The 24,056-nt window shown below is 45.4% G+C and overlaps 1 protein-coding gene across 1 annotated transcript in view; it reads right to left on the bottom strand.

Annotated features, from left to right (window-relative positions):
* Positions 1 to 14,758, bottom strand: part of LOC122926246 — a 62,189-nt gene extending 47,431 nt beyond the window's left edge. The window contains exons 1-5 of the mRNA XM_044277618.1: positions 14,461 to 14,758; positions 5,604 to 5,836; positions 4,619 to 4,735; positions 3,136 to 3,245; positions 1,550 to 1,718 (exon numbers count right to left, since the gene is read on the bottom strand). Of these exons, the coding sequence (XP_044133553.1) occupies positions 1,550 to 1,718; positions 3,136 to 3,245; positions 4,619 to 4,735; positions 5,604 to 5,836; positions 14,461 to 14,758 (927 nt within the window). The remainder of the gene's footprint in view (positions 1 to 1,549; positions 1,719 to 3,135; positions 3,246 to 4,618; positions 4,736 to 5,603; positions 5,837 to 14,460) is intronic.
* Between the last annotated feature and the right edge of the window lie 9,298 nt (positions 14,759 to 24,056).

The following is a 24,056-nucleotide window of genomic DNA, read 5'->3' as shown; positions in this document are numbered from 1 at the left end:
TACCAAAACAGCCATTTTTTTTACCTTGCCTCAAAAAAGTTTAATACGAAGCGATCAAAAATGGGGGTACATTCCACAAAAAATGAGCCCCCACACAAAACAATCACTTAAAAAATAAAAACCAAAGGCACCCATAAACTAATCCATAAAAATCTGCACTGCAAAAGCCATATGGGGCTCCTTCCCTTCTGAGTACTGCATGTGCCCCCACAGCAGTTTACCACCACATATGTCGAGGAAATGGTTAACAAATTATGGGGTGCTTTTTCTCCTGTTACCGCTTTTGAAAATAAAAAAATTGTGGCTAAAGCAAACATTTTTGGGAAGAGACAAAACTTTTCATTTTTACAGCCAAGTGTTTCCAAATTCCATTAACCCCTTAGGGGGTCAAAGTGCTCACTAACCCCCTTAATATATTCTTTAAGGGGTGTAGTTTACAAAATGGGGTCACTTTCTGAGGGTTTCCACTGTGTACATCCGAGTCTCTTCAAATACAAAATGGTCCCTAAAAACCATTCTAGTGAAATCTGCCTCCAAAATCCATATGGCGCTCCTTTCCTTCTGACCACTGCCACGTGCCCATAGAGCACACATATGGGATATTTCTGTAAACTGAAAAATAAGAGTAATATATATTGACATTTATTTTGCTGTTAACCCTTGCTGTGTTGCAAGAAAATATTAATTAACATAATAATTTTTCCAAAAAAGTGAACATTTTAAATTCTTCTTTTGGAACACCTCAAGGGTTAACAAAGTTTGTAACATCGGTTTTGAATAATTTGAGGGGTGTAGTTTCTAAAATGGGGTAATTTATGGGTGGTTTCCATTACACAAGCCCCTCAAAATCACTTTATAACTGAATTGGTGCTTAAAAATTGGTTTGGGAAATTTTGTTGAAAATTAGAAAAATAGCTTCTAAACTTCTAAGGGTCCATTCACACGTCCGCAACATGTTTTTCGGCTCCACAAAACACGGACAGCGGAAATGTGCGTTCCGCATTTTGTGGACCGCACAATGCCGGCACTAATAGAATAGGACATGTTCAATTTTTTTCGGGAACGGAATTGCGGACCTGCGGAATTGCGGAATTGCGGACCGCAAAATGCGGAACGAAATTGCGGACGTGTGAATGGACCCTAAGCCATATAATGTCCTAAAAAAATAAAATTATAATTACAAAATGATGCCAATATAAAGCAGACATATGGGGAATGTTGATTGATAACTATTTTATGAGGTATTACTATCTGTCTTAAAATTAGAGAGGGGTTATTCACACTACCAGGGATCAGTAAAGAACTTCTGATAATAGTTTTTTTCTACTGTTGTGTGAATATAGCCTAAATCAGTAGGTACAGTACCAGGTCCTGTTAATCAGACCTCAACAGAGGCAAGGCTAATCCAAAGTACTTTTCTGTATTGTTTTCTAGACGCCCTTGGATGGATTGTAGGTACTGCTAAAATGTCTCATAAATGGGCATTCAAATGTTTGTAGGCATACATATACTGTATAATAGATATTAATATAAGATGACTGCAACTTACTCCAAGAACTTCAGGTTCTCCGTGGTAAAATGTGACTATTGGTTTGGGAATGCTGTCTTGGACTTTATGGGACTGTTCGTCTTCCGATGCATTCACTTGATCATTTTGAGGCTTTGCTTGTGACAGAATAACAAAGCTTCCTTCATCTGTGGTAGGGGTAGACATAGCTCTGCAACCGAAAAACACAGTTCAGACATGTACATAAGATACATTCCATTCTTCTTTATCCTTCTTTGATAACTTTCCTGTGCTTGATCTTTTACTATATATCAAAGTAGGTCATTCTTGATTTCTACACAGAATCCACTTAAAGCGTACCAAAGTTTAAAAAAAGGGTTTGCGTAATGGCTGTGCTTCTTTGTACAATCATAACTGTGAAGGAACATGTCTTTTTTGGGCTTCCCAATTGACACTTTTAACCATATTTTTCCCTGTTTCAGCTGCACAGCAAGATGCATGTCACTCAGAAGTAGGGGGTGTATCCCTTCTGTGAAATCTGCCAGCACTGTATTGCTGTGACGTTGCTTCCCTACTATGTTTGTTTTTATTTTCGGAGCTAACAGAACAGATTAGAAAGGGGAATTCACACTTACAGACACCCAGGAGGCTCCTATAATCTTCAAAAGCAGTGTAGAAGCAGTTATTTTATCAGGCTCGGGATCTCAGCTAGCTCGCCCTTATTTCCTGTGAATCATCTTCCGTGTCTCTGTTACTAGGGAAGGATATTGCCTGACAACAGGCGTGGACTGCAATTAGAAGGAAGTGAGACCCCTAGTGGCCATGCTTTACAGCTTTTTTTCATATGGATGCAGGCATATTTTTTAAAGGAACTGATTTAGAAATGTGCCATTTACCTTATTCTCTATTAAATGAAATGAAATAGTGTGAAAGTACAGCGATTCTTTAAGAGAGGCAATGCAATATTCCTCAACATGGCTTGTCAGATTTTTCACTAGGCTGAACATGGTGATGCCTGGACCAGGTTGTTTTTACATGCAAACATTTTGAAAAAAATGTACTCAGTTTATTCTAAAATAGGCAAAAAATGTATCAGATGTGTTGTTTAACCACAGATTAGTGAATCCACAGAAAGGCCTGAGCATCATATGATTGCTTCTTTATCACTGTCAGCTGTGCCTCACCAACGACTGGTGGATGCCAGTTCTGTTCTACAAGACAAGTTTTACAAATACATTTTCAACAAGATAAGTTATACAAGGCATGACCTACAAGATAAATTCCTTACGACATTTTCTAAAGAATATGTTCTTCTAAACACTTTCTACAGGACATCTTCTGAAGTACAGATTCTGAAAGACATGCTCAACAAGACAAGGCATCTTCTGTAAAAGACCCTCTAAAAGAAATCTTTTAGAAGACTTCTTATACAAGTTACATCTACAAGCATTTGTTTATAAAAACTGTGCAGTGTAGCATAAGTACTTTCATCCTCCTTTCTTAAGTTTATAGATGATTCCAAACATTAGATTTTTTTCCACGTTTCATTTTTTTCCACACATCAAATCAAACACAAATATACAATAACTACATCTCACATGGTAGAAACACAAGTCCTTAAATAATACCTTTTTGGAATACGACAGACCTTTTTTCTGTTAACGTCTTCTGCTTTGGATATCTGGGAGTTGTTTACAGGAGTTGCATGCAAATCATTAGATTTTTGTATGAGGAGGAGCTTTCTGGGCGATGGGCCAGTTCAGCAGAACAAAACTGTAGGGAAATTCTGTAAAAGATATGCATGGAAACTTTTAGACCAGGGTGGACATAGATAGCAGAATGCCCTGGTGCAAGAATTATACATGGGTGCCTTAATCTCCAACAGTTTACGCAGCTGAAAGTTTGCACATATGGTATGTCTACCCCTTTTTCAAAAGCCCTAATTGTCAAAAAGGGTAAATCTTAAAGGGACAGTATAAATGAAACTCCATGGGTAGGCAGGACTGTTGGACTGGAAGTAATGGGGAATCATTTGTGGTTATGAGACTGCTGAAGCCACTCACTGCATGCAACATGCTGTTCTTGCACACATGTCCACTGAGGTCCTTACCAAGAACACAACTAAATACATAGATGGCGGTTATATAAGAAAGGATTTTTTATTCATAATTGTAACTCCCATTAATCAATACAATAATCCTTGTTAAGTCCATTAGGTTGCAAGGTGTTCAGACGACAGATCCAAGCCATCTCTCTCTCCTGTAAGTGCAGCTCACAGTTACCACCTCGTCTCAAGGGGGGTATCCATTCAATGGCCTGGAAATGCCAGCATGCTTGTATTCCATAACATGTTTGACCAGGAGGGCGTCTATTTTATGGGTCCGTATGTTGGATTTGTGTTGGGAGATGCGATCTTTGATTTTTTTGGGTGGTCTCACCAACATATCCCAATCCGCATGGACATTTAATTAGGTAAATAACATAGGTGGTAAGACATGAGAAGTGCCCATGTATGGGTGGAATGCAAAAAGGTGGGACTTTTGGTAACATTGCCACATTGTGCACAGGATAGGCATGGGTATGTGCCCTTGTTGATGGTACCCGTGATCGTGCTTTGTACAGTGTTCCTTTTGTTGGAGACAAGGTCAGACCTGACTAGTTTGTCCCTGATGTTTCTTGCCCTTTTGTAGGACATGAGAGGTTTCTCAGAAAATATATTGGGGAAATTACTCGACAGGATGCGCCAATGTTTATTACAGTCTTCTAAATCTCCTGACTCAAGTGGGAGAATGTAGTGACACATAGAATGCGAATGTTCTTGCGGTCATGTTTGCGGAATCTGGGCGTCAATAAGTCGGATCTAGAGAGGTCCTTTGTTCTATTAAGATGTTCATGAAGAACATGATTAGGAAACCCTCTCATGAGGAATTTGTCGGACATGGTTGACAGTCGAGAGTCTATAACACTCGTGTCGGACACTATACGCTTCACCCTCATAAGTTGTGAGCTGGAAAGTATTAAACCTGAAGGGTGGAAGGAGTTGAATCTCAAAAGGCTATTTTTGTCTGTGGGTTTGGTGTATAAATCTGTTACCAGGGTATTGTCCCTTACCTTGACAAGGACATCCAGAAAAGAGATTTTGGTGTCACTGCAGTCCAGGGAGAGAGAGATGGAGTCCGTGCCCAAGTTGATGGTTTGGTGAAAGATGATCAAGTCCTTTTTTGTGCCCTGCCAAATACAAAAAATGTCATCAATATATCTAAACCAGCATTGGACATGTTGGCGAAACATCTGATTGGGTCATACACTATCTGTTCTTGAAAATGATTCATGTACAGGTCAGGGAATGTAGGCGCCACATTACAACCAATGGCTGTCCCAGAGGTTTGTAGATAAAATTGGTCTTCAAAAATGAAATAGTTCAGTTTCAGTACAAAGGATAACAAGGACAATATTAGCTCTTGTTCATTAGAGGAGAATTCAGTTCTGTTGGTGCATAAATTCCCTTGGTGCATAGATTCCACATTTAATACCTTCCTCTGTAGGGACATTCATGTAAAGGCTGGTGACATTCATAGTGACAAGAAGGCAATCCTTACTGTCAAAATGTATTTCCTGAATTTCATTCAGGAAATCGGTGGTATCCTGGATGTAGGATCCACCTTTTTGAGCACATGGGGCGAAGGAGGTTATCAAGCATCTTGGCGGCTGGCTGAAAAATGGAATCGCACACTGAGACAATGGGTCTGCCTGGGGGGTGTTCCCTATTTTTATGAACCTTAGGTAGTGTATAGATGACAGGAATACGGGGATGTCTGGGAATGAGGTAATCGGCCACCTTTTTATTAATGACGTTCTTTGTTAGAGCTGTCTCCACAATGTCAGATAGTTCTTTTGAACAATCCCTGGTGGGGTCATAGTCTATAGGTAAGTAGACCCTTTGATCCGCAAGTTGTCGAAGGATCTCCTGTCTAAAGTCCGTTTTGTTCATGAGAACAATCCCTGAGCCTTTGTCATCCGGCTTGATGATTGTGTCTTTATCATTACATAAATGCTGTAACGCCTATGATTGCCCTTTAGACATATTGTGTCTTACCTTCATAGACGATGCCTTCTTTTCTAGTGTTTTAAGGTCCTGTAGTACATGATAAATGTAGCCCTCTACTGCCTTGTATATTTTTGGAGGTGCGAAGTGGCTGGGTGGTTTGCAGTTCTTCGTTTGGTCCTGGAAAGGTGAAATTGTGTCTTGGTTGTCCATGGTCCAGGTGGGTCTCTCGATTTCGATGTATGGCTGCAGTCTGATTGCTCTGTAGAACCCGACATTTCTTTCTCCAGGAGAAAAGCGTTAGTGAAAATGGTTGAGACAAATCCCAGGCCCAGATTCAATGTGGATTTTTTGTCATTCGTCAATATTTTATTTGATAAGTTAATTACCAAGTTGTTGGAACTAACCTGGCTTGTGCTGGTGTTCATGTTTAGTTTCTGTGGGTGGATCTGGTTCCGATTGGTTCTCTTGATTGTTAAAAGTAGCCTTGTCCCCTTCCTCTTATGTTTCTTTACCGCCCTCCTTGGCGTCCTCCTCGTCTGGTTCTTGAAGGGCTTCTTTTATAAAAATCAATTTAACCACTAGGGCTGGATGATCCTGATGTTTGTATGGTAGTAGGTCTAGATGGTGGATAGTTTTTGGTCACTGTACGATATATTTGATTTGTGGCGTAATCCTGGATGTCTCTCAAGAATGTTGATCTCTTGCGATCCTCCAAGTTTTGCCTTATGTCACGCCTTGCTCTGTGAATGTGCGGAGATCTGCCAGGCTGGCTGCACATGTCTGACTCTTCTCTTTGTTTTGGTTTGAGTTTGAGCTGGATCCACCTTCCCTCAGGTGTACTGGGTTGATTGTTAGCGAGGCTATTTATTCCTCCTACTGGCCTGTGCGGGCTATAGTTTATTCCTGTGGGCTTTGGATGTGTTGTGGATCGTCTGCTTCAGCTCAGCTCAATATAAGTCCTCTTTGTTTCTTCCCCTGGTGTCTTATCTAGGCCTCTAGTGAGACGCTTGTTTCTTCCTGTTTGAAGAAGCAGGTCGCCTCTTCCCCTTTCCCTACTGCTCAGGGTTTTCTCAGGGTATATAGATGTAATGACCGGCGTCACACACAGGGAGGAAAACAGGGAAAGCCCTGCCCAAGGGAGAGGGAAAGGTGGTGACCCCTAACTCACCTTGCGGCTGGCACCTGACTGCCCTGACGTCCCTAGACGGGTTCCTCACCCGTGCGGCGATCACGCGCCTAAACCCTGGCTTTCCCTGAAATGAGCCCTAGATAGTGAACGGGCCGGTGGGATCACTAGTCCGCACCACTGCACTAAGAGGGAAACACCAGGGAGAGGACAGACAAATACAAACAAACACAAACACCCAGGTGGGCGACCACAGCAGTCCACAAAGGTCCAACAGGGATCCCGAGGGTAGCGTTCTGAAACAACCATCCGAGAACGCAGCAACACAGCTCCAGTGGGTCAGGATAGATGTCCAGGCAGGAAGCTCTATCTCTGGCAACCAGAGAAGTGTGAGAGAGGAATATAAGGAGGTTTGGGAGTGCTGGACAAGGAACAGCTGAGGAGAAGGAGCTACGGATCCCTGAGTGAGCCAAAAGGGTTTGCAAAGCAAACCCAGAAAGCTACCATAAGGAAAACAGCCCTATCTTAAATAGAGCGTGCAGCCAACCGCTGCGACTTCCTGACCCCGGGTATAACGGAGTCAGGCGTGGTCCTCGATACCCTCGTGACAGTACCCCCCTCTCTACGAGGGGCCTCCGGACACTCAGGACCAGGTCTCTCAGGATGAGAGGCATGAAAAACCCGAACTAACCTGTCGGCGTTTACCTCAGACGCAGGAACCCACATTCTTTCCTCGGGACCGTAACCTCTCCAATGCACCAGATATTGAAGAGAGCGGCGGACCCGACGAGAATTAACAATTTTGGATATCTGAAATTCTAGATTACCATCCACGACAACAGGAGGGGGTGGCAGCGGTGATGGTTCTAGAGGTGGAACATATTTTTTGAGTAACGACTTATGAAAAACATTATGAATTTTAAAAGTCTGAGGTAACTCCAGGCGAAAAGCCACGGGGTTGATGATGGCTACAATTTTGTAAGGGCCAATAAACCTAGGACCCAGTTTCCAAGAGGGAACCTTCAATTTAATATTCCTAGTAGACAACCACACATAGTCATTCACTCCTAGGTCCGGACCTGGCGACCGTCTCTTATCAGCCATGCATTTGTATTTACCTCCCATATTTTTCAAGTTAGCTTGCACCTTCTGCCATACCGATGAAAGAGATGACGAAAAACGTTCCTCTTCGGGAACCCCAGAAGACCCCCCCTCTTTGAAAGTACAGAATTGGGGATGAAAACCATATGCACCAAGAAATGGTGACTTGCCAGTGGATTCCTGACGACGATTATTTATGGCAAACTCAGCTAACGGTAAATATGATGACCACAACTCTTGGTTTTCAGACACAAAACATCTTAGATATGTCTCAAGGTTTTGGTTGGTACGCTCAGTCTGTCCATTCGACTGAGGATGGAAAGCTGAGGAAAAGGACAAGTGTACCCCCAAACGGGAACAAAAAGCTTTCCAAAATTTAGAAATAAACTGGGTACCCCGATCCGAAACAACATCGGAGGGGACCCCGTGAAGCTTCACGATTTCACTGACGAATACCTGAGCAAGAGTCTTAGCATTAGGTAGTGCGGGTAACGCAATGAAGTGTACCATTTTGCTAAACCTGTCCACTACTACCAAAATAACTGTTTTACCCGCAGACAAAGGTAAGTCAGTGATAAAATCCATTGACAGATGTGTCCACGGTCTATTGGGAATGACGAGTGGTAATAGAGACCCTGCAGGACGTGTATGTGAAACTTTTGCGCGCGCACAGGTAGAACAAGAAGACACAAAATCTAATACATCCTGACGCAACCTTGGCCACCAAAAACGACGAGACAATAGCTCCAAGGTTGCTTTACTACCCGGGTGCCCAGCAAGTGCCGAATTATGATGTTCCTTTAATAATTCGAAACGTAGGTTCAACGGTACAAACAATTTCTCTGAGGGGCAAGAGACCAGGGCGTCCCCCTGGGCCTCTGGCACCTTTCCCTCCAAAACAGAGTGTACCGCAGAGACAACCACTCCTCTTTGTAGAATGGGCACCGGATCACTCACAGTACCCCCTCCAGGGAAACAACGAGATAGTGCATCAGCCTTGGTGTTCTTTGCCCCAGGACGATAGGTAATCACAAAGTTAAACCTGGTAAAAAATAGCGACCACCTAGCCTGTCTAGGGGTGAGACGCTTAGCTGATTCGAGGTACTGGAGATTTTTGTGGTCCGTAATCACAGTGACGGGGTGGACTGCCCCCTCTAAGAAGTGACGCCACTCCTCAAACGCAAGTTTAATAGCTAATAGTTCCCTATTGCCAATATCGTAGTTCTTTTCTGCTGCAGATAGTTTTTTAGAAAAGAAAGCACAAGGACGCCATTTGCCAGGAGACGGACCCTGAGACAGTACAGCCCCCACTCCCACCTCTGACGCATCTATTTCAACAATAAAAGGCTGAGAGACATCAGGTTGGACTAGTACAGGTGCTGAGGTAAACCTCTCTTTTAGAGAGGAAAAAGCAACTTTAGCGGCGTCAGACCATTTAGAAAAATCAGTCCCCTTCCTAGTCATATCAGTAAGCGGTTTTACAATAAGTGAATAATCTTTAATGAATTTCCTATAGAAATTCGCGAAGCCCAAGAACCGTTGTAGTGCTTTGAGGTTCTCAGGAAGATCCCAATCTAAAATTGCCTGGACCTTCCTAGGATCCAAACGGAAACCTGACGCAGATAAAAAATAACCCAGGAATTGTATCTCCTGAACGGCGAAGACACATTTTTCAATCTTAGCATATAATTCATTCATCCGTAGGACCTGCAGTACTTGTCTGACATGCACCTCATGTGTTTTCAGATCAGACGAATAAATTAAAATATCATCTAGGTATATCACCACAAACCTGCCGATTAGATGACTAAAAATTTCATTAACGAAATGTTGAAAGACGGCAGGAGCATTGGTCAGACCGAAAGGCATAACTAGATTTTCATAATGCCCCTCAGGGGTGTTAAACGCTGTCTTCCACTCATCCCCCTCCTTAATACGAATCAGATTGTAGGCCCCCCTAAGATCAAGTTTGGAGAACCACCTAGCACCCGCAATCTGATTAAACAGGTCAGGAAAAGAGAGAAGATTTAATTCGCGAAAATCTAAGCAAGGACGCAGGCCCCCATCTTTCTTTTTAACGAAGAAAAACCCTGCAGCTACGGGTGAAGAAGAGGGTCTGATGTGTCCCTTAGCCAAGCTCTCGGAGATATAATCTTTCATGGCTTGTCTCTCTGGACCCGAAAGATTATATAACCTGGTCTTAGGTAATTTTGCGCCGGGAATAAGGTTAACCGGGCAATCATAAGGACGATGAGGTGGTAACTTCTGACAACCTTTTTCAGAAAAAACATCCTCAAAATCCGAAATAAATGTAGGTAGGGTAGTTATGGAGGCGACTAAGCAATTGCTATTTAAGCAATTTTCTCTGCACTGCTCACTCCACTCCAATATCTCCCTGGCCTGCCAATCCACCACTGGATTGTGCGCTACCAACCAGGGAAGGCCCAGCACCACCTGTCACGGCTGTTTAACAAGAGCAAACACAGTGAAAAGAGCTACTGAGCATCAGAGAGAAATGATGGCACAGTTTTAGTAGACACCTCTGCAAAAGTCGCTGTGAGACAATTCTCTCTACAAAAGTCACTCCACTCATTTATTTGCCTTCCTTGCCAATCAATGGTGGGGTTATGTCTAGTGAGCCAGGGTAACCCCAAAACTAGAGGAGAAGGCAATCCGTTAAGGACAAAACAAGATATCTCCTCCACATGAGTGTCACCTATAGCTAGCCGGATATTGTGAACAATGCCTTTCAGAGATCTCTGCGAGAGTGGAGCAGAGTCAATGGCAAAAACAGGTATATCCTTTTCCAATGTGCAAACCTGAAAACCATGCATGGCTACAAATTGAGTGTCAATAAGATTGACGGCCGCTCCACTATCGACAAAAATCTCACAAGAAATGACTTTGCTCTCTAGCGCCACCCTGGCAGACAGGAGAAAACGGGAACTGCAGGTCAGAGGAAAAGCATCAATTCCCACATCAAGTTTGCCCAAAGTAGCAGATGAAGTAGAACTTGATGATCCACCTCTTGAGGTTTTTCTCTTATTATCGCTCTTAGTACAGTTCAGGAATCTCCTAGACGGACAAACATTTGCCAAATGACCTATGCCCCCACAACAAAAACACACCATATTCTGAGGACTAAATCCTCTTTTATCAGGGGCAAGTCGGCCTAGCTGCATGGGCTCCTCCTCAGAGGGGAGCGAGACAGGATGAGGCCCCTGCACACTGAATGAGTCCGCACCATTGCCCCAAGACTGACAATGGCTGGACAGAGAGGTCTTGTTTCTTTCTCTTAGACGTCTGTCAAGGCGTACCGCCAATGACATGGCAGACTCTAAGGACGTTGGTCTCTCATGGAAAGCAAACGCATCTTTCAATCTCTCTGAGAGACCATGACAGAACTGACTCCGGAGTGCAGCATCATTCCAACCTGAATCAGCTGCCCATCTCCGAAATTCAGAACAATAAAGCTCCGCAGACAGTTTGTTCTGGCATAAGGCACGTAAGTTCGATTCGGCCAGAGCAACACGATCCGGGTCATCATATATTTGCCCCAGGGCCACAAAAAATCTTTCCACGGATCGAAGGGAGGGATCCCCTGATGGCAGCGAAAAAGCCCAAGTCTGAGCATTGCCCCTGAGCAGGGAGATGACAATCCTCACCCTCTGTTCCTCATTACCAGAGGAAAGGGGACACAAGCAAAAATGGAGTTTGCATGCCTCTCTGAAGCGAACAAAATTCTCACTGCCCCCGGAGAACGTCTCCGGAAGTGAGACCTTTGGCTCGCAACAGACTCCATGAGCCGGAGCAGAGCCTAATGCTTGTAACTGAGTCATAGATTGACGGAGATCCGCTACTTCCAAAGAAAGACCCTGCATGCGGTCAACCAGGCCAGAAAGCGGATCCATGTCAAAAAAGGACGGTTTTGGTGGATTATAATGTCACGGCTGTTTGAGGGTAACAAGAGCAAACACAGTGAAAAGAGCTACTGACCGGACCCAAACTAGGGAAGATAAGGGGTGACCCCTGTCAGACCCTCAAAGCTCTCCCTATGCTGCTAAAGCACATGCCTGGATCCAAATGGTGGAAGGAGGCATGCCCGCGTACCTCAGACTGATGGCCACTGTAACCCCTACAATAGTGGAAGGGGCACGGCCACCGGTGCCCTACTCAGTATATGGAGGGAACCGTGGCCACTTCAGATCCAGTCAGAAAATAATCAGGTAAACAACAATATCTGCACACTTAGCTGAAGGAGATGCAGCCGCAGAGAAGACGGATCCAAGGACAGCTGGCAATATCCGGAGTGCTTGCTGCAGCAGAAACCAGGTCCAGTGAACTGATAGCTTACAAGTGAAGTTACTCAAGCCAGAGCTACAACTGAAATGAGAAATATAATCACGCCCTGCAACAGGAGGAGGGGTGATTTAAAGGCAGGAAAATCAACTGCAGGAGAAACAGCTGAGAGTAAAGACCTCATCACAGGGGTGGAGAAACAGAACAGTGAGAACACCTCCAAGCTCTAAGTGACATCATCGCAGGGGTGGAGATACAGAGCTGTGAGAACTTCTCAAAGCTCTGGTAGTGACACCACCGGAGTGGGAAGCCCCTCCAGAACATAACCTGAAAGCATCTCGTTATGGTGGTCCCCTACCCGAAGGTGTAAATTATGAACGATGTGGGTGAGGTTTCTCTGAGACAGGGGAGCAGAATCAATAGCGAATATGGGAATGGGTCTCTGTAACGTACAGAGAGACAAACCCAAAGAGCGGCAAAATTGGCATCTATCAAATTTACCCCTGCTCCACTGTCTAGAAAGAAAGAAATAGTCTCAGTCTTATCACCAAAAATAATAACCGCTGGCAACACAAATTGCGATGTACGTATGGAGGAGACGTATACCCCCCGGCTGACATCCTCCACACAGCCTGGGGTTAGTAGTTTTTCCGACGGTCTTTTGTTTCTGAGGAAAGAAGGACAGACATTAATGAAATGACCCCTCTCCCCACAAAAAAAACAAACCCCACACCTACGGCGAGCCTCAGGAGGACGGACCTGACGAGTAGTTCCTCCTAGCTGCATAGGCTCGTCTAAGTCCGTACAGACTAACTGCTGCTTGGGAGGGGTTACCAATTTCTCCGGTTCTTTCAACCTGTCCCTAAGGCGTCTCTCTATACGGATAGAAAGGGACATAACCGCATCAAGGGAAACGGGGGTCTCATACAATGCAAGCGCATCCTTAACCCTTTCGGATAACCCAGAGCAGAACTGACTCCTGAGAGCCGGGTCGTTCCATTGGGTATCCGTAGTCCACCTACGGAATTCAGAGCAATAATCCTCTACCGGCCGTTCTCCTTGTAAGAGTCTCCGTAATCTTGATTCAGCCAGTGCTACTCGGTCAGGGTCGTCATATATGAGACCCAAGGCCCCGAAAAACTCATCCACTGACCGAAGAGCCTGGGAATCAGTAGGTAAAGAGAACGCCCAGGACTGCGGGTCCCCCTGCAGCAGGGAAATAACAACCCCCACCCGCTGATCTTCATTACCAGAGGAGTAAGGGCGCAGTTTAAAGTATAACTTACAGGCCTCACGGAACGTCAAAAACTTGTCCCTTCCCCCAGAAAATCTGTCAGGGAGAGGGACCTTGGGTTCCGCAACAACCTGGTTACCAGTAGCAACCGCTGGGCTTGCGGTCAGTTGTAATTGCTGCTGTTGCTGGAGGACCGACGCCTTCAATCCTACCACCTCCAAAGACAGGCCATGAAATTGTTCGGACAGAGCAGCAATTTGATCCATACTGGATTCTAAGTAGGTAAAAAAAATTTTTTTTTTTTTACCTACACAAAATAAGGGCCAGAGATAATGTAATGACTGGCGTCACACACAGGGAGGAAAACAGGGAAAGCCCTGCCCAAGGGAGAGGGAAAGGTGGTGACCCCTAACTCACCTTGCGGCTGGCACCTGACTGCCCTGACGTCCCTAGACGGTCACGTGCCTAAACCCTGGCTTTCCCTGAAATGAGCCCTAGATAGTGAACGGGCCGGTGGGATCACTAGTCCGCACCACTGCACTAAGAGGGAAACACCAGGGAGAGGACAGACAAATACAAACAAACACAAACACCCAGGTGGGCGACCACAGCAGTCCACAAAGGTCCAACAGGGATTCGGAGGGTAGCGTTCTGAAACAACCACCCGAGAACGCAGCAACACAGCTCCAGTGGGTCAGGATAGATGTCCAGGCAGGAAGCTCTATCTCTGGCAACCAGAGAAGTGTGAGAGAGGAATATAAGGAGGTTTGGGAGTGCTGGACAAGGAACAGCTGAGGAGAAGGAGCTACGGATCCCTGAGTGAGCCAAAAGGGTTTGCAAAGCAAACCCAGAAAGCTACCATAAGGAAAACAGCCCTATATTAAATAGAGCGTGCAGCCAACCGCTGCGACTTCCTGACCCCGGGTATAACGGAGTCAGGCGTGGTTCTCGATACCCTCGTGACAATAGACTTAGGCACAAGGGCATGTGCATATCCACCATAAGGGTATGCACATGTGCACAGCAGTATAGGGAAAACCTTAGGGATCGCTAGGAGGTAACCCTTTTCTCCCTAGCTTTTGGGCCTAGCAAATTGTTCTGGTTGTTTTCCATGTGTTTGGTTATTTCCCTGCTTACCTACCTACCGTGACACCTAAAGAAGTTATCTTTTTGTGTGATGTTATTCCTGATTGTCACTGCTTTTTCTGCAGATAGTTCTTGTAGCAGGTTCTGTTCCAGGGAGTTACTCTCTTCTTTAGTTTTCCTGAGCTCTGTACTGGCACGTTCTAAATTGAGTAGGATGATGTCAAAGGATGCCTTGTTAAGAATCCTCTCGAATCGGAGACAGAATTCTGAATTTTCTGAGAACAGAGTGGGCCGTAAATTGGAGCGAAGACCCCTTGGAATAATTTTCTTCTTATAATATTCTGCCAGCGTGACCATATGCAGTTCCAGTGATGTGGATTTCTTATGAACTTTTTCCAGTGAGTCAATAGAAACTCTTTGATTAGTGTTGGATAAAAATTCAAAATTCATGGACCATGGAGCGTGCTTCACGGGTGTCGCCACCTGTTTTTAAACGGCTCAGGTCCTGTGGGAAAAAACTGAAAAAAGTGTATTAGATGATAGTCATACACAACGAAATACTTAGATGGCGGCCTGAGCTGTCTAATAACGGGTGGTGACACCCGTAAAGCATGCCCCACGGTCCACGTATGTTGCTTTAAAAGAATTGTGAATTATACCGCACTAACACTAACCCAGCCTGATATATATAATCAGCATCCCAAGTCACCCTGAGGTCACCAACCAGTGAAGATATGGCCAATTTCATTTATCAGGGTCCATCACTTGTATGCCTCTGCCCTGGTTTGAGATGGCTTAGTCCTTTGTCCAGCCCTGGTTTGATATGACTCTTTATTCTAGTCTCCCTAGCCCGAGTAAGTTGTGCGCAGTGTATTTCTTTTTGTGGGCTTTCCTGCCCTTATCCAAAATGGCCCCCACGCATGTCCAGCGCTTCAGTGCGCCTGCGCGCATTGCAGGCTTTATACTCCCGGCCGCACCCGCCTACTCCTTCCTTCTGCCTGCCGGTCTGCTGAGCCCACCAACCTCCTTACCTGCGAGATGCACGTACTGCGGGCGGGAATCATAGGGCTTCTACAAGTGCATGCCGCCATTGTTGGCTCTGTGCGCCTGCGCCACTGCTGCGCCAATAAAGATCGCCCCCTGCCTATTTAACATGGCGCCCTGTATGCCCCACTAGTTCCGGCTGATCCCTTGGTCCAGTGGACACGTTTCTGGTAAGCCAGTTTTTCTATCCCCACCACTACAGGCTCTTCCCTTGTAGCATCTTACTTCCTTTGTGTCTTGAACCTGTGTTAAGATTTGCTTTACCTTTTATAAAGCTCTGTCCTTCCACTATTGTTTTGTAAATTATGTTTCAGCGTCACAGTGCCCCCTGGTGGACGCTCTTTACTCTGTCAACTAGATGTATTATGTGATAGAGGTATTGATGAGATTTGGACTCTGTTTCAGTACCTCCCTGCCTCCCATCCATTCGGTCTCCTCCAAGTTTCTCGTCATCTATCCTTTGAACTGCAAACATTAATCCAATACCAGTTTTCCCAGTGTTCCCTTCAGTTGTTCCTCCAGGTACCACTTGGTATTAAGAAAATGGGTTATCAAACTTATTGGCAAGAGATATGTGAAATTTTATCTAAAGTTTGTAGGATAACAATACGCACTTCACCTAAATTGTGTTTATTTGGGTTATTGGGAGAGCTAGCAGGTGTGAAATCGAAAGAAGTCCCTGCTTTGTGTAAAACACTATTAGCGGCTGCCCGCCTTCTTGTGGCGGCATACTGGCGGAAGACAGATCCCCCTTCATTACAACACTGGTTTATGAAAAGTGACCAGATTTATAGATTGGAACAAATTGCACACTGGGATTCTAGGACGCCCCAACGTTTCTTTGATATATGGGGTCCGCCGAATGATCCAGTAGTCCCTTTGAAAGGATTGCGACCAGTTCAGGGTCAGATAGATTATAAGAGTATGGAATTAAAATACCCTTTACCCTCATTGCCTCAGACTCCCCCCCCCCTCCTCTATTCTCCCCCCCCCTTTTTTTGGAGATGTTCTCCAAACCCATGTTCTACCAGTTATTGCAATGTACGGATTATATCAGTATCTGTATTTCTACTGTATTGACTGATGTATAAGCTTGCCGATGTCTTTATGCTTTGGTCAATGTTAACTTTTTCACGCCTATCGGTGTATTCTCATATGTCTATGAAACAATAAAAACATTTTTGAAATAAGAAAAGGGGTTATGGCTTCTTTTCTTTCGACCAATTCCAAAGAATTTACTATAAACTGTCTCCACTTATGGAAAAACGGCTTGGTCGATTTCTCTTTATTATTCTCCGTGTCTAACCTATCCATATGTAGGACATGTTTTATCGTGCCTATAGCTTCATCTAATGTGGGTATGGATGATTTTATTCAGTGCCTGAGAATAGTTTTCTTAACTGCCAGTAAAAATTGATGAACCCCCTTTACATGCGTAGAATGTGTAATTTCGCCCTTCTGATCCAAAGACACATAGTGGAAGATACAATTAAGCAGGGAGAGCTGAGGTTCTATCCCCTAGACCAATTTTATATATTTAGTAGTTTCTTGCCACAGCGGCTTCAGCACCGGGCACTCCCATAAGCCATGTAATAAACCTGCTTTTGGCAGGTGACATTTCGGGCACCACCTTAGATAATGTTCTGGGGCATCTCTATATGATAGGTCATATGCGTACGTCGCCTTGTGCAGTATTCTAAAGTGCATTTTCCTCCAAGGTTCACTGCAAATGGCCTCCCTCACCCTTTCCAGTCCTTCCCATATTTTATCTGACAGAGAAGTTTCTCCCAGTTCCTCCTCCCACTTTTTGAACACCTTTTCCCCAGTAGGGGACAAGGAAACATTTTAGATTTTTTTGTATATATCTGACAAGGATGTCTCCTGGGATCCCACCAAGTGTTCAAACCATCTCATTCTTTCAGACTCTCCCATATTTACCGATTGTGCCCTACAGTATGACAAAATCTGTTCATATGGCAAGAAGTGGAAGGCCGGCAGATCAAATTTAGACTGGAGATCTCGCCACGACAGTATCTCAGTTCCTGAAGTGGACAAAATCTGCTTTACCGTGTGAATACCCTTTTCTCTCCAATGTACAAACATCTTGGATTGTCTACCCTGGGAAAAGGCCTGCAAGGTCCACAACGGCATATACGGAGTAATATACATAGGCAATTTTTATAACTTCCTCACTATTCTCCAAGCCATCACGGTATCCTTAATGCTTTATCAGCATTGGTATGGTCTGTATGGGGTAGAGCAATCTGGCGAAACTATAAGATTCGGCATATACAATGCTAACCTATTTGCCATCAACTTGGTCAGTATTTTTAAATCTTGATTGATTAATGAGATTGGCCTATGTGAGCTGGGTGAAGTTAAGTCTTTCCCTGGTTTAGGAATGAGTTTTATGTGAGCCATGTTGCCCGAGGCCATTATGTCTTTTCCTTGTAAGCATGAATTAAAAAGGGTGGTTTAGGTTGGGGTCACCTCTGCATTCTATGCTTTATAAAATTCCGCCGAATATCCATTGATGGAATTATTGATGGAATCAGTGATAAAAAAAAAATATTGATGAAATTTATTGATGAATATCTACGGATAAATACTGTAAGGGATTTTCTCTTTTCGGGGGGTCACACTCACAGATATCTTCGCAGACACGATTATAATGTCAAAACTCTTGCTTTATTTCAGACACTTTAGCAAAGCACAGGTTAAGAAGTCGCAGCTTCAACTTATCACGTGTGACATCCACACAAAATAACAAACGCTTGCCCGGCTAGGCTCTAATTAAACACATAAGTGTATCCCTGACTCACCTAGAGAGCCCTGTTCACACATGGAACACAAATGGGGTTTTCCTCAGCCATTCAGTCCAGCAACCTCCAGGCTGTGACACTTCAATACCTTTTGGGGTATTGTTGCCCAGTAGTCCTCCCTACTCTGGCCTCGTGATCCTTGTTTCACAGGCGTCACCGCATCCCCCAAAGTTCAGGCAATCGCCTAGCCTCGTGGCCCCTCAGCCCACCCGGCTGAGACCACTCACACAGAGCCTCACCAGGACTCTGCTTCACAAGACACTCCAGAGTGAGACACACCCAAGATCCAGTAGCAGGATTAAATAGAATCCCTGGACATGAGCATGCCTCAAGTCCCGGACCTGAACCTGGGGAAACAACACCTAACGCTGGGTTCAGACCTGAGCGTTCTGAAACGAGCGCTCTGTATGCGCGATTGTACGGGCGTTTACAATCACGCATACAGAGACTGGCGTTCACACATTGTCGCGCGTTCCCGAATTTCTATGTGCGGGAACGCGCGACAAACGCCCAAAAAAAAGCTCAAGCACTTGTTTGAGCGTCGGGCGTTTTACAGCGCGATCGTACGCGCTGTAAAACGCCCAGGTGAGAACCATTCCCATAGGGAATCATTGGTTCTTGCCTGTTGTGCGTTTTACAGCGCGTAGGAACGCACTGTAAAACGCTCAGGTGTGAACCCAGCGTTAATGTTCACATTGCCACAATACTCACCGATGAAATGCGGATAAATACCTACCGGTGAAATCTATTGATAATATCCTTCAATGTATTCCGTGGATCCATGATATGATCCGTCACGTCGATATGTTTTCTACCAATCATGTAAACTGTTGTTAATCATGTTTCTTCAATTGTCGTATATTTACATGTACCTACATTTTTGTTTTTGTACATAAGCCTGAAGAAGGGCATCCTATGTGCCCGAAACGTTGCTTTGTGTACCACCATGTCCGGCCAATAAAAACCAATTAAGCATTAAAAAAATTGGAGTGCTGTCTGAAATTGTTTGACACGAATTGAGTTCCAGGAGGTGGAGCCAGGAACAAACCCCTGACGAGCAACCACACTAGCCAGATTTGACAGAGTGCTGTGATCATCTAGGATTTTCGCATTTACATACATTTCAATAAATCTGTCTGGCTGTGGAAGACCATGCCCCCTCCTGGTAAGCCATGATTGCACTCAGATAAGTGACCAAGGCATTAGAAAATGGTCGAAAATTGTTATTTCTTTTGCTCTCAAATTTAATCTTTTATACACCAGTTTTTGTATATATCGCAGCAGATAAATTCTCACTTTGTGTTTCCTGCATATCATGTTCAAGATATCAGTTTGCTGCCAGTGAATGAGAACCTTTTTGTTCACAGGCTGCAAATCTGTACGTAGTACAGGTCCTCCTCTCAGCTGAGAAGTGGATGCGATTGTATGCACTCTAGCCCATGCTCTGGGAGATAAATACTACAGCATCAGCTTGTGACATCAGTCTGTTTAGGTCACTCAGAATGGTCTAGACAGGATACTATTCCTCCACTACCCATGGATGCAAAAAATAATTTTTGATATTTACTGACAACAAGCAGAGATCTTGGAAATGTTGAGGAATTAAAATATATTAACACAATTTGTACTGTGCTGTATATGTATGGTGCTTGGTGCTGGGCTGTCATGCGAAATGATGTACATGTAGGGCACCGGATTAAACCTCCTGCAATCTAGCAGGAGCAGGTTGGATCCCAGCTGTCAGTGACAGTCGGGGATCCCAGAGAAGACAGAAGAAGTTTATTACCACATCTGCCTTCTCTTTTCTTAGGTGAACACTACCTGGCGATTATGTGATTGCTGGTTTTTCTCAGGCATAGAACAACTGCAGGCTCTTAGCAGACTCTGATCAGCTATGCCTGTGTAGATTGCCCCTATGATCATACAGAGGCATAGTCAGGGTATGAAGGCAGAAGTCAGGTCATGCAGCAGCCAGACAAAGTCCGCAAACGTAGAACCAGGGTCAGGTTAGGTTCCAATCAGGCAAAGTCCGTAGTATGTAATCCAAACTCCGGTACACAGAATGACAAGAACCAGCAGAACACCTTAGCTCAAACAGAAAACTAGACCAGGTAGGAACCTAAGTTGCTTAAACGCCTTCCTGTAGAAGGGGGTGCCTTTAAATACCTCCTGCAGACCAGCCATAGGCAAGCTCTGCTCAGAGCCTAGGGGAAGAGGCTGCTGGCAGGAGTGCAGACCACAGCTAAGAACCCTACTAACCATGCCTGTCAGCATGGCGTGCAGCAGCGGGAGGAGTGAATAAGCCCGATGCCTGTACCTGCATGTGGGGACAGAATCGCAGGTATGGGGACCTGAGCTAACAGTACACCCCCCTTATGCCCCCTCTTCTCAGGCCTGACCCTAGACAAAAAAAAATCTGAAGAAGAGGGGCATTGATGTTCTCTCTTGGTTCCCAAGGCCTTACCTCAGGACCAAATCCTTTCCAGACCACGAGAAACAAGTTCATATCTCTGCTCTTCTTTGTGCTCAGAATACTTTTGACCTTGTAGACATTCTCCTCACTGAACGGAGTAGGAATAGAGACAGATTTTTTGAAGAAACCATTGAGAACGACTGGCTTCAGCAGAGAGACATGGAACAAATTCGGTATCCACAGAGAGACAGGCAACTTCAGCTTGTACCCGCAACTACTCCAATATTCACAGCTTCTGTCAATTGTCTGTTACCTGCTGTATATGGTCACACGGTCGTCATGGTGGAGATTAACAAAATGGCGCAGAAAATTTGTAAGGATCTGGTTGACCCACTCCACTTGGCCATTAGACTGAGGATGATATGCCGACGAGAAGTCCAGATACACATTTAACAGCTTGAAAAGAGCCATCTAAAACCTAGAAGTGAATTGGACACCTCTATCAGAGACAATACGGTGAGGAAAACCATAAATATGGACAATGTGCTGGATGAATCTTTAGGCCAGTTGAGGAGCTGATGGAAGACCTGGCAGAGGGACAAAATGCGCCATTTTGAAAAAGCGGTCCACAACTCCCCAAATTACGGAACATCCGGAAGAAACAGGCAAATCTGTGATAAATTCCATGGCTATTTGGTGCCAGGGAGCCTCGGGAACAGAAAAATAAAGCAGGAGACCAGCAGCCTTATTCTGTGCACACAAGGGACAAGCCAAGGCAAAATATAGAATATCTTTCCGCATGGATGGCCACTGTTGTTGATCGATCTACAGAGCACCCCAGCACAATAGAAGTCAATGGGAGTACCCGAGCATTAAACCAGACATCCCCTGCTCTGAAGAGGGTAGGATGTCTGATCAATAGGAAAAGGTGATTCTGCCCAGTACTTGCGTATAACGCGAGGGTCACGTGAAAGGCAGCATAACATAAAGTCAGCCATGTGTGCCAGAGTCCCAACGGACAAGACTTCGCTGTTCTCATCAGGAGGATGACTCTCAATCTCCTCATCCTCTTCCTCCTCTTCGTCCCATCCATGCTGAACAGCTTCAATAAACCTGCTATGGGTACTACCTTCTGTAACGGAGGCAATCGTTTCCTGCTCCTCCTCCTCATCATCATCATCCAATTTGCACTGAGAAGATGAACGGAGGGTGGTATTGTGTACTGTGTTCCCCCATTACCACTTCTTCCACATGCAAAGCATCTGCCTTCATAGTGAGCAGCGAGGGTTTCAGTAGACACAGAAGTGGGATGGTTATGCTGATAATAGCGGCATCGCTGCTCACCATATGTGTTGATTTCTGAAATTTGTGTAAAACCTCACAGAGGTCAGTCATACTTGCCCACTCGTCGCTTGTTAAGAGAAGCTGGTATTCCACTACTTCCTTCTGCTGCTCACGGAGCCTGGCCAACATGTGGTATGTGGAGTTCCAGCACTTGCTCACATCGCATAACAGTCGGGGAGCTGGCAATTGCAAGTGCTGCTGCAGCGTTGCCAGACCGGCAGCAGCTGTAGATGACTTTCGGAAATGGGCACAAATGCAGAGCACCTTCACCAACAGCTCAGGCAAATTGGGGTAGGTTTTGAGAAACTTCTGAACAACTGAGCCTACTTTCACACTTGCGTTCGGAGTGGATCCGTCTGGTGTCTGCACAGACGGATCCGCTCCTATAATGCAGACGATGGGATCCGTTCAGAACGGATACGTCTGCATTATATTTCAGAACAAAATGTGAAAGTTAGTCAGACGGATCCGTCCAGAATTTACATTGAAAGTCAATGGGGGATGGATCCGTTTGAAATTGAGCCATATTGTGTCAACTTCAAACGGATCCGTCCCCATTGACTTACATTGTAAGTCTGAATGGATCCGTTTGGCTCCGCACGGAGCAAGCAGCGTTCGGGTGTCCGCCTGCTGAGCGGAGCTGAGGCCAAACGGTGCCAGACTGATGCATTCTGAGCGGATCCGCATCCACTTAGAATGCATTGGGGCCATACGGATGCGTTCGGGGCCGCTTGTGAGAGCCTTCAAACGGAACTAACAAGCGGAGCCCCGAACGCTAGTGTGAAAGTAGCCTAAGTTTAAGACGTGGACTAGGCATGGGATGTGTCTGAGCTTGCCGAGCTCCAAAGCTGCCACCAAGTTACGGCCACCAAGTTAGGTTGAGTGGCGAGAGCCACAGCTCAGTCTGTTTCCTTATACCCGGCCACAGCTCTGCGGCATTGTGCTGTTTGTCACCTAAGCAAATAAGTTTCAGCACGGCCTGTTGCCGCTTCCCCACTGCAGTGCTACACTGCTTCCAGCTACTGTCTGATGGCTGACTGGTGCTGCAAGATGAGAATTCAGAGGTGGAAGTGGAGGAGGAGGTGAAGGAGGAAAAGGGGGGGTTGCAGCAACTAATGTAGGTGGTGGCGGAAATCCTGATTGAAGTAGGGCCCGCAAAACTTGGCGTCATAGCACCTGTGCCATCCCAGGGTACGACTCGCTCTCGGCCTCCACAACGTTCACACAGTGTGCCGTCAGGAAAATGTAGCGTCCCTGAGCACAAGCACTTGTCCATGTGTCAGTCGTTAAGTGGACGTTCCCAATAACTGTGTTGGTCAGGGCATGGGCGATGTTACAGGACACATGCTGGTGTAAGGGGGGGGTGGCCCACCGGGAAAAATAGTGGAGGCTGAAGACTGAGTAATGAGGTATGGCCACCGCCATTAGGCTGCGGAAGCCTCGGTGTCCACAAGCCTAAATGGCAACATTTCCAGCACCAGCAATTTGGAAAGGTGTGCATTTAGAGCTATGGCCTATGGGTGGGTGGCTAGATATTTGCACTTTCGTTCAAAGGCCTGGGGTATGGACATCTGTACGCTGCGCTGGGACACAGAAGTGGATGTGGTAGATGATGGTGCTTGAGAAGGTCCAGGTGCATGGTGGGAGGTTAACGGGCCTGCGTCTTAGACAGGGGATTGGCTAGCAGCATGTCACACAGGGGAAGAGGAGGCAGTGGTGTGACCCGCAGACACTGATTGTGGACCCAGGTGTTCGGCCCACCTATTAGGGTGCTTTGATGCCATGTGACGGATCATGCTGGTGGTGGAGGGGTTGCTAGTGTTCACGACCCTGCTTATTTTGGTACAGCACAGGTTGCAAATGACAATTCTTTTATCGTCCGCACTTTCCTCAAAAAACCGCCATCCTGCGAAACACCTGCCCCTTGGCAACGGAGATTGCAGAAAAGGGGTGTGTCGGGGAACAGTTGCGGGCCTGTTTGGTGTGGCCCGCCTTCTCACTTTTGACACCCCACTGCCTATCCCAGCCTGTT

Source organism: Bufo gargarizans, chromosome 2 (assembly GCF_014858855.1).
Source record: "Bufo gargarizans isolate SCDJY-AF-19 chromosome 2, ASM1485885v1, whole genome shotgun sequence".
NCBI lineage: Eukaryota > Metazoa > Chordata > Amphibia > Anura > Bufonidae > Bufo > Bufo gargarizans.
This window is presented reverse-complemented; position numbering and strand designations above follow the sequence as displayed.